The sequence below is a fragment of the Tyto alba genome, unplaced genomic scaffold, assembly GCF_018691265.1.
Source record: "Tyto alba isolate M040663 unplaced genomic scaffold, T.alba_DEE_v4.0 Super-Scaffold_27, whole genome shotgun sequence".
Taxonomy (NCBI): domain Eukaryota; kingdom Metazoa; phylum Chordata; class Aves; order Strigiformes; family Tytonidae; genus Tyto; species Tyto alba.
The window spans coordinates 21705461-21721051 of record NW_024881301.1 but is presented as its reverse complement, the minus strand read 5'-3'; the positions used below and the strand labels follow the sequence as shown (position 1 = coordinate 21721051).

Below are 15591 nucleotides of genomic sequence, written 5' to 3'. Positions count from 1 at the left end.
AGATTCAAGGTGAAATAGAAGCCAGAAGGAATATTACTTCTACAATGGTTCTAACATTCCCTGAATGTCACAACTGATATCAGTTGCAAAACATCTATTAACTTACTGACACCCACAGGGAGAGAATGAGACATGGAAGAAATCTAAAGGTGCCAATCTGATGCCTCCACAGGTGTGTTCATGCATAACCTGAAGCACCCATTTTGGGAAAGCCTGACAGATCCATAAACCAGAACCCCTCTGAATACCTCTGCCTTCTGAAAGCCACTCAACTTGAAGATCTCCACAAGATATTGCAGTGGCCACCATCTTCTAAAGCCTAACCTTGGAAGACGGTGTTACTTACAGAACAACCGCCGAGTTTACTCAGGACTGGAAAACCTGTATTCAACTTACTCTCCTCCTACCTCAGTGTTTTCAACTGCAAGCATTTCCCCCAGCTCCCCATATGGAAGCCAGATAAAGTCCTTAAAGTTTTAGTGGTTTTTATTCCTGTAAATCCTTCAGAATGCTACTATCTTGGTAAAAATGTGCCTCATCTCTGGACACATACCAGAGCAGTACTCTGAAAACAAACACTGAGTTTCCTTTCATAATAGCTCTGAAGTGTTGGCTGCTTTGTCTCCATCTGATTTTTAGTACAGCTGCTATCAGGAGCACTAACACCCCACCTCTAAGCCAATAAATGTATTTAAGAGACTAGTACTTTGTACTTACTTAAGCTCTCATCTACACACCCTGGACAAGTCTCCCTTAAAAGACTGAGGCAATTATTTTAAAACCCTGAAAAGCACAAATCTAAACTTTAAATCTTTACTATTATTACCTATTCTTGACTTTCTGAAGCCTCACCAACAACACACAAGTTTTATTTTGCTTTCCTTATCCACCAAGACCACTGTTCTCCACAATTCTGTGAATCTAAGGAGTTAAAAACTGCCCCGGCATTCCCTAAAAAACTTGAAAGCTTCCATCTACAGTAGACAATTGAGTTACAAGCCTAGAACTAGCCACTCCCCACTTAAATAAGAGGTTGTTTTGATAAGGCAAAGATTTATTTATCAATTTCCATGTATCATGTCAGACCAACTGATATTTACACGGTTTGAAATACACGGTATTTGCATTTTATACAAGCAATTAAGTGCAGCCTGCATTAAGCTTTCTATGCAGTACCCAGATAGTCCCACTGCTAAAAACCAACATCTGTTATGCTTCTGCAAGAGTTTCTATACCTGAGAAGCTTTAGTATATCCTTTCAAAAGGAAGTCTGCAATTAAAAGCCACACACAAGCCTGTTTAAAGGTTGTCATTCCAGTTGCAAGTGATTTGCTTCCTTTGAAGCAAGATCTGATATACTCTCCCTTAAGCCACATGATACTCCTGATGGTCTTTCTTCAGAAGTGCTGTCTGCATCATCTCCACAGTTAAGCTCTTCATTTTCTTGTTTGGATTCCTCTAGACACAGACTTTTTGGTGTCTCAAAATTGTCAGGTGCTTGCCCAGTTAGCCTCTAGAAAGAAACAGAAGACAGTGAACTTAATACTTTTTCTACTTAATGGTCAGTGAAATAAGACTGTGCATATCAAATTAAGCAAAGTAATTACTTTTATTTGGAGACTGTTGATATAATTATAACATTCCTCAGTCACAAAACTCAAATTGCTACCTCTAACTCAGACCACATCTGCTTTGTTGACTGTCAAGTCTTCCTTAGGTTCTTCCACAGGACAGGTTTTACCTTAGGCAGTCTAACATATGGGAAACTGCTTCCCAAGTTAAATATTACTACAGTACTATGTAGGTTTCATTTTAGAAAAATTACTATACAAATTAAGTTAATTTTTTTATCAGAGATAATGAAGCTACATTAAGTCAAGATGAACTAAGACGGAGCAGTTTCTAGCACTTGATGACCAAACTAAAAGTTCATCTATTCTGATCCAAGGAAGAAACACAGGACTGTAAAAGGCTGCTTTTGAAGCTTCTGCTTGTTAGATGTCTTAAGGCTCATTGAAGCCTCAGAAGTGAGCAGCTTACAACTAATGAGCGAACTTAACTCTTGAGGAACTACAGAGAAGTTTCCAACTACATTAGTTAAGTCCTTAAGTCATTTAATTTGTCTGTGGATTTGTTATCACTAACGAGCAGCATTCCCTGAATATCAAAACAATTTCAAGTGTAGCCAACTAGTGAAATCTTTCAAGTCTGATCTAAATAATTGAACAAACTGAAAATTAAGTTGATCAAGTTGCTTACAATAATCTTCCATTTTGTTTCCACCTCCCCAGTCTATACAGAGTACCAAAGTATTTGCCAGGCACCCAGATTCTTATCCCAGTTAAGAGCTCAATCCCTACAACAACCACCTAGCTGATGATTTCAGTATCAAGGTTCCACGGCTATGTATTTATCACAGCTTGAGAGGCTGTTACAGACAACATACTCCTGGTAGAGGAGTCATGGAATCAGTGACAACTACCTGTCCCCCAACAATTCTCAGAGGAAACTGTTCTGAAATTTACAAGTTCATGAACCCTACAGACTTTGTGCATTAGCCATTTTTGAGTCACAAAACTGGCAATTCCTCAGAGAAACCTTGAGTTTCAAGATCATAGTTGCTTCTTTCTCCCTCACTGTTCTACTTTGTGTGCCCCTGCTTCAAGTTCAGTTCCTCAAAGGACACAGACAGTACAAACACTTAGTTTAGCCAGTAGCCTCACACAACCTATTAAACATTTGAATTTAAGTCATCACAGGAAAGTAAAAAATGAACCCTTCCTTCCCTTGTCACAATCTCTAACATGCAAAGCCTGTTCTGTTAAGACAACAGGTTGAATCTCCCCTTCAGAAAACATCACTTAATACCTTCTCATTACTCCTGTGGGTTCTAAGGTAGAAAAACTCGTCCCCTAAAAGTGGCTTTAAGCCTCTGGATTAGAGCAACCCCACAGGAAACAAGTCATTAATTTAAAATGAAGAGTTGTGTGAGCACATAAAAGTCATGAATCATTAAGAATATCTCTGCTGGTTTCTCGCATTTTCATTCTACAACATTAACTGAAAATTCCTTTAAGTACCTCAATCATGCTGGTCATATAATGTACATGTTCAGCGAGGGACATTAGCTCTTCGTTTTCTTCTTTTAGGCGGGCGATTTCACCATCTTTCTGTTCGATTTCTTTGTGCAACTAAGTTGAAATAACAAATGTTAAAACAGGAAGACAATAGCCAGTGGTGAAGAAGTTACTTATCCTTCACCAGCTACCTTTTCATTTTCTTGAAGCACTTCATACAGAGCCTTCCTCCTTTCTTCAGCCACTTCTTTCCAATACTGAGACGAAGGACTTCCTGAAGTAAGAAGCTACAGTAAGTCTGTGCTAAGACTGAATTCTTGAGATCACTTTAAGATATTTAACTTGTATGCAAGTGTTCTATAAACTGTGATAATAAGAACTCACTCTGTGTAGTGTTTGGTCTTCAAGAAGCTGCCTCAAGCATAACAGCAGGCTTTGCAAGATGGTCACATTTGCAAATGTCAGTCTTAAGGTATACTTTGTGGAAGGCGTAAGTCTTATTTCCAAATCACTGTCCATGTTGGGCTTAATGGTTCTGAGAAACTGCACACAGCACACTATGCCAAAACTGACCTTTGTTTCAGTTTTTAGTCACTTGAAAGCTTGTAGCCAAGCCAAAGTAACAAACTACAACACTTCCTAATGCTGCTGCACACAATGCTTCTCAGCTACTGCTTACCATAAACTAATTCTTAAACATTAGACATCTACACTGTATTTACTATAATATAGAGGCTAAGTATCATTAATTCCTGCCAGGAATTACTAAAAAACATAAATCCATTATCTAGCTGACAAAGGAACCACATTTCATGTTAAAATGCCATGCTCCCATTGGAATATAAGTGCAAGAACACATTTCAGGAATCACCACATACCTTTTATCATGAGATCTACTGCTTGAATGACATCATTCATATTCTCATTTTCTTGCTCCTTGTCCACAGACACCTCAGCTTTACAAGCCTTTAAGGCAGACTTATTATTCCAGAGTTTCCTTTTGACTAAAGATTTCTTCTGCAAGAAACAAGCAGGCAGAGCAACATTTCAGCTTTTTTAAAAATACAAACTTGTAAGCCTGCTTACTCATGGCTGCCAATAAGTCTTTATAAGCCCCACTTTCTTCACATTATAGTTTACAGACATCTTCCTTGATACCCAAAGGTTTAACAAAAGAAATCCTCAAAACATTTTCCAGAAGTACTCAGAAATTGCTAGCTATTAATATAGTTTATTACTAAAATAATAGTAAGGTTAAGCTGTATCATACTAGTTAGCAGATTATGTATTTTTTCAACTATACTAGTTTTGAGTTAAAAGCTCAAAAGTATTTCACTAAGAAATAATTACACATCTACAGGTTATCTTTTAACTCATACCTCATTACGTCTGCCAACCAGGCAACCTGATGCTGAAGGCTGAATCATTTTAAGAGTCTGTCTTGGGGCAGCACTGCATGTGGTGTCTGTCAGGTACTCCTAAAAAGACAAATACAGCTTCAGACAGTTGCCACTTCTCTACATGATCTGAAACTTAGGAATATGTCATGCTTCCATTAGTGTAACCCATCGTTCATCTTTTAAGGACAGAAAGATGATACTTTAGTCTATGTTAAGGCTTCTGTAAAGAAGGGGGATCTAGTCATTTGTAGCAGAGATGGATCTTAGTCATACGAAGCTATGCTCAGTCCCTGCCTCATAAAGGAACTTGAACAGGTTTTATAGCAGAAATATGGCTAGATTTGAAAGCCAGTTACAGTGCAGTGACACACAAACTTCAGATGAAGCTATCAGTTTTATTTCACTTTGGGGGGCGGGGGGGACAGAGACAAAAGACTTGCAATCACAAGTTTATGTGGTAAAGTCACACAGGTCACTTCAGGCAGTATGTTTTAGTACCTGTGGCCAAACCCTCAAGTGGTGTTCATTCAAACAGATGTGTTGCTTCTATTATCCATTAAAATGGATCTAAAGCTTCCTTGCTTCAACCTAGACAGGCTATTGTTTTATATAAACAGTAGGTTTATCATCTTTCTTGTCATGCATAAATAGCCATTTCCTGCATTAAAGCTTTCTGACTGGGCTGGTTACACTGCCACCATGGGATAGCAAACAGTGGCAGACAACCAAGCAAGAATAGTCAGAATACAATGCCACACCAGCGTGAGAAAGTTACCAATTCACACTGTACTTCGTTCAACAAGAGTTCGCCTTTCCCACGGTAGTTTCTGCCACCAATTATCCTACTGTTGAACTACTGGACAAATGCTAACTGCTGTGGGAACAAGAATCATACAGTGTATCAGACACCGCTCGCTGCTATTGAAGGTTAGAGTTAAGTATGCCCTGCCAAGAAATTATTGACTAATACTTGAGTTAACCCATTGAAAATGCAAAAGCCACACTGAGGAATTTATACCCTACAGTCACTGTAATGCAAGATGACCATGTGTATAGGTCAGACTTATCAATCGGCAATTGTCATTAATACCGTAAGTTTATTACAATCATTCTATCCCTCATGATAGAGGGCTACTAGCCTCTATTTTATATGGCATCTGTACAATTCAGATTAGAGACTACATTAAAAGGTTTAATAAGAGTCCTGTAACAAGACTGGAATAGGTATAAACTTCAGTAACTTACAAGTCACCTCTTAAAAAGCCTAAATCCTTTACCCATTTTCACCAATTCCAAGGCAACTACAGTTCATGAGAGTGACTTTAGAAACAGAACTGCCTGCATGAATGCTTCAGTTAAACCATGCTCAAGTCAAAACAGATTTTAAGTTCATCCCTATAAAGGGCAGACTACCGAGCCTACTCTACAGCTCCTCAGCAGCCAGACTGACTCAGTAACTGAACTAAGGCAGGTAGCCAGCACCTAAAAGACCAAAAATATCCCATGGAAAGACAATAAGCTCAGTGTCAAAGTAAAAAAAGAGTCACTGAGCAGTAAGAAAAAAATAGTCCCAAACAGGCCAGCATGTTCCCAAGCCACACGGCCTGCCAGAAGGTTACTCAAGCCAACAGGACATAAGCCAGGTGGATGCATATTGCAACAGATTCCTTTATACTCTTTCGGTGGATATAAAGCTTGTGTTACACAGAGGGACCATTTCCCAGAGAACTGAGTGCAAACTTCAGAACAAAGCAAATTCTGTGCGTGAGATATTCCTGATGAAATTGGGGTTTTTATTTTCTATTCCTTATCTGCTCCCATAGTCTAGCTTCAAGACTTTAAAACCTCTACCTGCAAGGAACTTGATGATTTTTCCACGTTCAGTTTCTGTTTCATTTTGGAATTCATAGGACCACTGTAGGGGGAAAAAAAAAATAATTAGTAACATCCGGCTGCAAGCGACGTTCAAGGACGCTAGTTAAGAGTATTGCAATTTCAGTTTATTGACTTTGATGGCAGCACTAAAGACTCAGTCACGAACCGCGCGGCCAGCAGGCTCCCCCAGAGCCCTGGGAGCCCCCCCAGAGGCAGGCGCAGCCGGCGGCCAGGAACGCCAAGCCCCGAGGAGACACGCCGTGCTAGCCCACGCGGTCAACCCTCCCCACAGGGACAGCGGGAAGCGCCACAGGCCCACACCCAACATGGCGGGGGGGGGCGGCGGCACCCTTCCGCTCCCGCCAGCCCCGGCCGCAGCGCCCCTCCTCGCTCGCCGGCGCGGCCAATGGGGAGGCGAGGCGGGAGCCCGCCGAGACCCGAACGCGGCCATGAAAGCCTGAGCCCCCCCCCGCCCCCAACGGCTCAAATGGGATGCAGCGGGCACCTCCCCCCCCCACCTCACCACCCGCTCACCGCCAGGCACCTCGCGCGCTCCCCGCCAGCTCGCGCACCCCAGCAGCCGCCTTCTCCCGCCCACCGCGCGGCTCTAAGAAGCGCAGGGGGGCGGGGCGGGGGCCACGTGACCCGCCGGCCGCTCTCCCAGCCAACCGCTAGCTGCGCTCCCGCAGGCGGAGCCACGCCCCGCGGGCCGCTGGCGGGAAGGGGAGGGGGGGAGCGGCCTGAGGGGGCCAGGGGGGGGTTCGGGCCGGGGGGGCCTGGAGCCGCAGGAGGTAGGGCAGAGCAACTGCTTCTGCAGGTGGCCCGGGGACAGCTTTTCGTCTTGAGGAAGGTGGGAGGAAAGCTCGGAGCACAGCAGTGGGAAATGAGGCGCCTCAGCTATGAACTGCGCACCCTGGCCCTGCCAGTGCCTCTGGCGGGGGGGAGGCACAGACCTGCGTGGTGCAACCTGCCCCTCGGCTGGAGTCGCCTGAACTGAAGCTGTAGGAAATGAAACACCAGCATTGCCAGGCACTCATCTTGGCTATTACAACATTGCGTAGGTAGCCCACTGGCTCCATATTCGAAATCTCCCCCTGGCTTGGAATTAGATACAAAGTCTCTCTGCTTTCTCACTCCTATTATTTGTTGTATTTCATACAAGACACTGTACCAGACCAAATACAGTCTACCTGTCCACTTTATTGTCATCACTCCTATCTAAATACAATACAATCTTCAAAACCAGGGAAGCGAAGCAATTTGGTTAAGCCACAGCAACTGATATACAACAGTAATTTTACATATGCTATATAGACTACAACTCTCAATTATGCCTAAGGAAGAGCAACTGATGTCATTTATCTGGACTTGTGCAAAGCATTTGACACTCTTGCACAACATCCTTGTCTCTAAATTGGAGAGACATGGATTTGATGGATGGACCACTTGGTGGATAAGGAATTGGCTGGATGGTCACACTCAAAGAGTTGCAGTCAACAGCTCGATGTCCAAGTGGAGGGCAGTGACAAGTGATGTTCCTCAGGGGTTGGTGCTGAGACTGGAGCTGTTTAACATCTTTGTTGGTGACATGGACTGTGGGACTGAGTGCACCCTCAGCAAGTTTGCCGATGACACCAAGCTGTGTGGTGTGGTCGACACGCTGGAGGGCAGGGATGGCATCCAGAGGGACCTGGACAGGCTGGAGAGGTGGGCCCAGGCACACATCATGGAGTTCACCAAGGCCAAGTGCAAGGTCCTGCACATGGGTCAGGGCAATCCCAAGCACAGATACAGACTGAGCAAGGAGCAGACTGAGAGCAGCCCTGCGGAGAAGGACTTGGGGGTATTAGTGGATGGAAAACTGACTGTGAGCCAGCAGTGTGCGCCCACAGCCCAGAAAGCCAACTGTGTCCTGAGCTGCATCCAGAGCAGTGTGGCCAGCAGGTTGAGGAAGGTGACTCTGTCCCTCTGCTCCGCTTTTGTGAGACCCCACCTGGAGTACTGTGTTCAGCTCTGGGGTCCCAACATAAGAAGGACATGAACCTGTTGGAGTGAGTCCAGAGGAAGCCACAAAGATGATCAGAGGGATGAAGACAAGCTGAGAGAATGGGGGTTGTTCAGCCTGGAGAAGAGAAGGCTCCAGGGAGACCTTTTAGCAGCCTTCCAGTACTTAAAGGGGGCTACAGGAAAGGATGGGGAGGGACTCTTTATCAGGGGTATTGTGAGAAGATGAGGGGTAAGAGTTTTAAACCGAAACAAGGTAGATTTAGATTAGATATAATAAATAAATTCTTCACTGTGTGGGTGGTGAAGCACTGGCACAGGTTGCCCAGAGAAGCTGTGGCTGCCCCCTCCCTGGAAGGATTCAAGGCCAGGTTGGACGGGGCTTTGAGAAACCTAGTCTAGTGGAAGGTGTCCCTGCCTGTGTCAGGGGGGTTGGAACTAGATGATCTTTAAGGTCCCTTTCAACCTAAACCATTCTATGATCTATGATTTTATGATTTCAAACCATTTATCAAGATCAAAGTATTTATTTAGCATGCCACTCTGTCAGTCTTTTGTTTGGAAATAAACTGTGTGGCACTCATGAGAATATCTTAAGGGGAATATCATGGCCCAATGAAGGAAAGGTAGAACATAAAAAATGATGAATTAGGAAATCTTTAAACAAGGATAAGGAAATAAAGCTGATATCTCTTGCATAAACGTCTTCAGTCTCCCATTGACCCATTTAAACTTTCATTGTCCACAATATCCTTTGGCAAGTACTTCTAGAGCTCAAATAGCTACTGTCTGATGAACCCCCTCCTTATTTTTTCTTTTCTTTTGAACCCAATTCCTATAGCTTCATTTGATGTCCCCAGTCCTTGTACTGGAAGAGACAACAAACAGTTGGTCCTCATCTAGGCCCCTGTTACACAGATTCCCCTCCAGTTCTCTCTCCCAGGTCTACTTAGTCATCCCTTACATGAAAGCTGTTCCATCTTGCTGCTCCTTTGCAAACTGTATGCTGTTTGATTTGCCTTTTTAACCACTGCTGAACGTCAGGCTGACATTCTCATGGAAATGTCTGTCACAACTCTGAGATCTGATTCTTGAATGATGGTCAGTTCAAATTATGTCATTTGATATGTGAAATTAAGATTTTTTTTTCCTATGTATGTTCTTTTACGTTTATCTACATTGAATTTCATTGACTCCTGTATTCGCCAGTTACTCAATTTCATAATGCCCTCCTGCAGCTTTTCAGTCAGCTCTTACTATTATCCTGAATAATATAGTGTCATCAGCAAGCTATTGCCTCAGTAAGCTCTGTCTTCCATCAAGAAAATTTAAATAACACGTGCAGAATTGTCTATCTAAATTACCATTGTTCTCTTACAGCACTAAAAAAAAAATATAATTCATACCTTTAAGTTAATTTAATTCTTGTTGATTCTAGAAGCAATTTTGAAATTTCCATATTCCAAAATCCTAGCAGATATGCTAAACTCTGGTCAAATATACACATAAATCTTAACAGCTTTAAATCTCCTTTCAGAAAGATCTGGTTACAGCTAATGTGTACATAAACACAATATAAAAACTTTCCTATTTTTATGTTGTATGTATTGTTATATATCAATATAAATATGCAATATAAAGGACACTGTACAAAACATTTAAATTATATGCATGCATATGTATGTATTTCATGGCTGTGATACAATTTTCATAATACTAATGTTTTCATGTGAAACTTTTTCAAAGATTACCTTTACAAAATTCAGTTTTAATTCATAAAAAGTTTTCAGGTCGGTTCACAGCTCAAAAGTGGAATAACTGCTTTTGGAAATGTTTATAATTGGAAGGAACCGAGGTAATGGGAGATGGTTCTGATGTGACAGTTCTGTTTGTTTTTCCTTTTAATTTGTTCCTTGCTGGAGGCATACGATCTGGAGGTTTATTACAAAGCTGCCACTCCTTCAATTAATCCAGCTGAAGAACATTTCCTATTATGAACCACCATGTCTCAGAGCTTTCCTTCAGTTCTGCTGCTTCAGTTTGAAAGGTTTGTAAAGAATCCCTTCACCATATCAGAAGGAACACTGAGAGCTGATGATTAGAAGCTTATTCATAGTCTTAACTGTGGGAAACCGGTATAATTAAAAAGTTTCAGGTTACTTTATTGTAGTAATTCCCATTTTTGTGGCTGAAGGTTAAATTTAAATAGGGGTTTTGGCATTTTTACATGAAAAATCTGTCAGCCCAATGCTAGCAGAATATATATTTCTTCAGATTGAGTGGAATATAATGCATTTCAACTTGTTTGTTTCATAAAAAAAAAAACCTCTCTGTCATGAACACTTATGATTATTTGCACTTCAAGTGAGCCTAAGCAAACACGCCGAGGTTTCCCACAGAGCTCAGCCAATTTGCTAGATTACTCATGGCAGGAGAGAATGTGTACTTTTTAGAGCTTTTATTCTCCCTTGCTATTGATAAATGTTATCAGGTTTTATAGCAGATGAAAACTGGAAGGAAAAAAAAAAAAGTTTCTTGGAGGGCTTCATGCGCCTGGGAACACGGGACTAGGCGGGAAGGCACCACCGGTCACTCTGGGGTCCTGTCTTGCTTAGCCACCTGTGTGCGGCAGCTTCCAAAGCATCATACGGAGAGAGTTTGGACTTGGCTATCTGAATCAAGTACTGGAGAAACAGTATTTCTATTTGACAGTCACATTGTGCCTTTTGTCAAGGCGTTTACTGTAATCCACAGATAACTGTCTAGCTCTGGGGTGCTTAGGGACTCTATTTCAACCTGCTACATTAGGTGCGGGTAAATTACATTGTCATTTTGTATTTTGTGAATTACATTGCTATGTAAATATCGTAAATGCTTTCCTATTTATTGGCATTCAATATAAGCAACTACTGTAACTGTTTTAGATGCAGAGAGATACTGTGGAGGCGGGGAAGGGAGTGAGCGCAGTGCTGAGCCTCTGCATCATCTGGGTGCCTGCCCTGCAGAGGGCTCCAGAGAAGGCAGCCCTGCTTTTGGTATCTCGGAATCCCAAAACAGGACCTTCGGCTCCCGGGCCCCCTTGCTGCTGTTCTCCCGACCCTCCTGCCCAACGAAAAACCCATTTATTTAAGGGGTAAAGCGGCTCCCCGCGACCCGCCGCATGACACTAGGTGGCAGCGTGGCATCACGTTGCCTAACGCTTCCCCGCCCGCAGCGTCGTGTTTCGGGGTGGCACGTCACGTAGGAGAGGGTTTCGTGTATTAGCGACAAGAAGTTAATGATTTGTCTACTTTTCCCCAGGTTAATCAGCACGGAAGGCTGCGTGCTAATGAGTCTCCGTCCAAAGAAAGGATCATATACTCAGCACAGTCATAATGCAAGCTGGTTTTCAGTAATGGCCGTTGCTATTAATTACATCTCTCCAGAGAGTCTGCAGTTTTCATGTATTGGAATAAAAGACTGCCCTGTGGATAGCGATTCTTTGTGCTTCAGAGGTGAAAGATTAAAAGAAAAATCTATATCTCACCTTCTGAATTTTTCTTAAGTACTGTCTGAGTCACTAAGACATCCCTTAAAACACTGTTAAATCCTAACCTTCTCAGCTATTGTTTTACCTTGAAAAAAACCCATGATTTATGTAGTGTTTTAAGATTGAAAAAAATGAAACGTTCTCTAAAGCCTAGGGATTATTAATCTAAATCTACTTCCAATCCTGTTGACTACAATTATTTAGAGTATTATTTACAGACTGAACAAATAATTTTTTTCAAATTTTATTCTCGCAAGCACCTTCTGAACAAACACAAAACCTACACTGGAACATAACTATCTTTGATTTTGATAGATCAAATCAGTCTGATAAAGACAAATGAATTTGCACATCACTGAGAACATAAGTTAAAAGTGACACAGCATGATGACAGAGTCAGTCTTCCAGATATCAAAACACTTTGTCCAATGGAATTTGAGTTGCATAACTGCACATACTCAGCACCCCAAGAAGAGTCAGGAAAGCACAAACTGGACAAGCAGAAAATGAGAACACACATAATCAAGTGTTTTTAAGTATATATATACACACACAGGCACACACACACACAGACACTTATTAAGATGGAACAAACCCAGCAAGACAGTAGGTATAGTTCAGCTGAAGTTCAGGATTAGTACCTCCTGTGCCCAAGGATGTATGGCCCATTTTATGACCACAGCCCTACAACTAGAAGGCAGGACATGGGGAAGTGATGGATGAAGCTTAATATTGTAGCAATAGCTGTGCAGTGGATATATAGTTGTCCACAGCATGATGTAAAGAATGTTTTACACAATAAACATTGCCATTTCTCTACACAGAAGCATTGCTGTTATGTCTTAGAAACGAATGTTTTCTCTAAAGGCACAAAAGAGTGAATCACAGTATATTCTGAAGTATATGGAAGAGTTTTAATTGCCACCTAATTTGTCTTTTTTGAATTTAGAATGCATCAGCAGATAACAAAGTCTGTCTCTTCTTAACTGTGTGCTTAAGGACTGAGGGCTGGTAAATTAAGCCATTTTACAAAACACCACCAGATCCTTTCCAAGGTGTTCAAGTTTTCCCAGATCCATTGCTGAACCTTTCCCAGATCAATTTGCTATAATCTGTTAAAAACTAATTATTAACTAAAAATTATTAAGTTTTAAGTAACTAATCATTAAGCTGGAAATTAAGAGCAGAGGCATTTCAGTCTTGCCTGCATGCTTATAAGTAAACATTTAACTCTGACAACAGGAGTTAGAGACTGAAATCACATAAATTTGGGGGGGGGGGGGGGAACCACCAATGAGGTGTTTCTATAAAGCTCTCAATCCTTTTTAATTTACAGAAAAACCCCACAACTTATTATGCAACTGAAATGTGAAAAAACTACTGTGCTTAGTTTCACTGAAAACAGCAAGTAAACCATAAAATGGTGAACAGAAAATACAAATTTTTCAGAGCAGAAAAGGAAAAAAATATACAAGCAACCAGACATTCCAAACTTGCTGTGCTTCTCAAAACTACATTACTCAAAACGCTTTCTCTCCCAAGGAATATATTTTTGTGACAAGGTCTTTCCTACCTTCACATGGGCTGTTGCCCATGCTGCCTGATGCTGTATTTCTCCAGGACGACAGCTGGACAGTGTTACCCCCCACGGCAGAGGCCAAAGCCCCTAGGGATGTGTGTGCATTTGATTCCTCAAAGACCACACAACTGCAGCTACATGGTAATGTACAAAGTCCTCCTCACTTCGAGTGGGAGAAAGACTCAAGGACAACAGCTTATTTGTCTGTGCTACGTTAACCAAGCAGAAGCTGACCCGCTCCACTGACTGTTTTGCTCAGCCTGGATTTAACATGCACAAGAAACACTATTTTTGCTGTGCTAATGGGATTGAAGCCTAAAAAAAGAACCATTATGTATGTTGCATGAACTGCCACAAGCTACTTGTCAAGTTTGTTTTCTATACCACGCACATTTCTCTCTTCTTAGTGATAATGCTTGTATCCTTTTAAACTAGACTTGAAGAGAGGCAGTCTGTCATTAGAGCAAGCACTATAATCGCAAAACACACACTAGCTTTCAGGCACACAAACCTCTCTTATAAATGATACAACATTGCATAACCAGTAACAAGCATAACAATAATATACAATTATCTGGTCAAAAGAATTATGGATCAATAGCATACAAATATCTATTTTGCTAAATCTTAACTCTCCTTTAATTCAGTAAGAGGTGTTACTTAATAATATATATTTTACCTAAGGTGCTGATAGTTTTCTACTATATGAGCTTCATCGTTGTGCACGATAGAGGCAAAGAAGCACAACTCTATAAAAGTAGGACAAGAGTCAGCTATGACTCATGGCTTTAATAGTGCAGATATTTCTCCACATATATGTACAGTAAACATACTTTGATTGGTTGATGTACTAATTTGTGTAAACATTGTCAGGGTATCTTTACTAGCCGATGAGTGAAAAGAAAAAAAGTCTTCTCTGAGTTTGGTAAGGCAGGTAGTGGCCTGTGTAAGGAGGAACAGCAATCTAAACACAAGGAACCTGGAGTGATTTCAGTTTGCCATCCCCTTCTGAAATGCTGTGAAATGATCTGAGCAGCCTGAGTTTTCAGAGGACAGCTGGTGGCTGCTTAACACATAATACTCTGTACTCAATCTCTTGTTTCCTCTAACTACATTATACATTTTTTTTTCCTCTAAGTATATATATTCCTCTTCTCATAGCTCTTCTAGAAAGTCCTCCAGAATAAAAACCGTTCCTGTGCCAGCACTACATCTGACAAAATTTTCCGGATGCTTTCCTCAACCTGGGGCAGGGCAGCTGGCCGATCCCTTGTGACAAAGCACGGTAGCTGTGGCCGCGTCCCTGCACTCGAGAGGGCAGCTGGAGTTACTGGGCTGGAAAAAAACTCCTTTCTCCTCCGCAGGCAGGCAAGGCACCAGTTCCCTCGGAGGGCCTTCTGCGCCGGGGCAATCCCCCGCATCAAGCGGTGCTGCTGTGCTCAGCCTTCCTCGCATCGGCTGTGCCAGCACAAAGAGGGTCACAGGCCAAGTGTGAGTCACAGCTTAAAATAGCAGTGGGCACAAGACAGAATTTCAGGCTGCAGCACAAAATGCCATACAGGGCAGCACGGCAAACATAACCACTTTGACTAAAAAAGTGGGTATCTAAACACAGCTCTTAGTAAGGCCAGATTGATATTACAGTTAAAAAATGCTGGCATTTTGAAATAGCCCCAGCAGTGCTGAGCTAATGTAATACTCCTGTTTAGATGCTTTGTTTTTTACCTCCAAATAAAGGGTTATTTTCAATAGGCATTGACATTAGGAGGGAACAGCAGTAAGCAGGTCAAAATTATCTGTTTCTGCTCTGTTCCTGTTCAAACAACAGGGGAGCATTCTGTGTAATGCATGTGAGAGGGAAGGCAAGATGGAGCTTTTTTCATCAGAGGCCCTGACTAACACTGGGTGAAGACAATAAGGTCTAAGGGCTGCGGCACAGCAGCTCTCTACAAGTCAGGCAGGAGAAAAGTTGACAAGATATCCAGGGGAAAGTGTCTACAGGAGAGGTGAGCTAAAGGGACATAACTAATATGAAGGTCAGGAGAGAACAAAGGAAACCAGCAGAGACAAGTAAGAGCAGAGACCAGGGGGAAAAAAAAAGACTGAAATCTACTGGAGTTTATCAGA

General features: G+C 42.0%; 1 protein-coding gene across 4 annotated transcripts; it reads right to left on the bottom strand.

The window, feature by feature from the left end:
• Positions 1 to 1036: 1036 nt before the first annotated feature.
• Positions 1037 to 6977, bottom strand: GMNN (geminin DNA replication inhibitor). 4 transcript variants are annotated; one of them, XM_042797919.1, is made up of 7 exons: positions 6897 to 6977; positions 6329 to 6392; positions 4457 to 4555; positions 3956 to 4094; positions 3269 to 3351; positions 3081 to 3191; positions 1037 to 1513 (listed from the first exon to the last, which is right to left on the bottom strand). In XM_042797919.1, exons 2-7 carry the CDS (start codon positions 6383 to 6385, stop codon positions 1310 to 1312), a joined length of 693 nt encoding a protein of 230 aa, XP_042653853.1. In that variant the 5' UTR covers positions 6386 to 6392; positions 6897 to 6977; the 3' UTR covers positions 1037 to 1309. The 4 variants fall into 4 exon arrangements, with proteins under 4 accessions (XP_042653853.1, XP_042653852.1, XP_042653854.1 ...); XM_042797918.1 differs by having other exon boundaries at positions 6887 to 6962; XM_042797920.1 differs by having other exon boundaries at positions 6925 to 6945.
• Positions 6978 to 15591: the final 8614 nt, after the last annotated feature.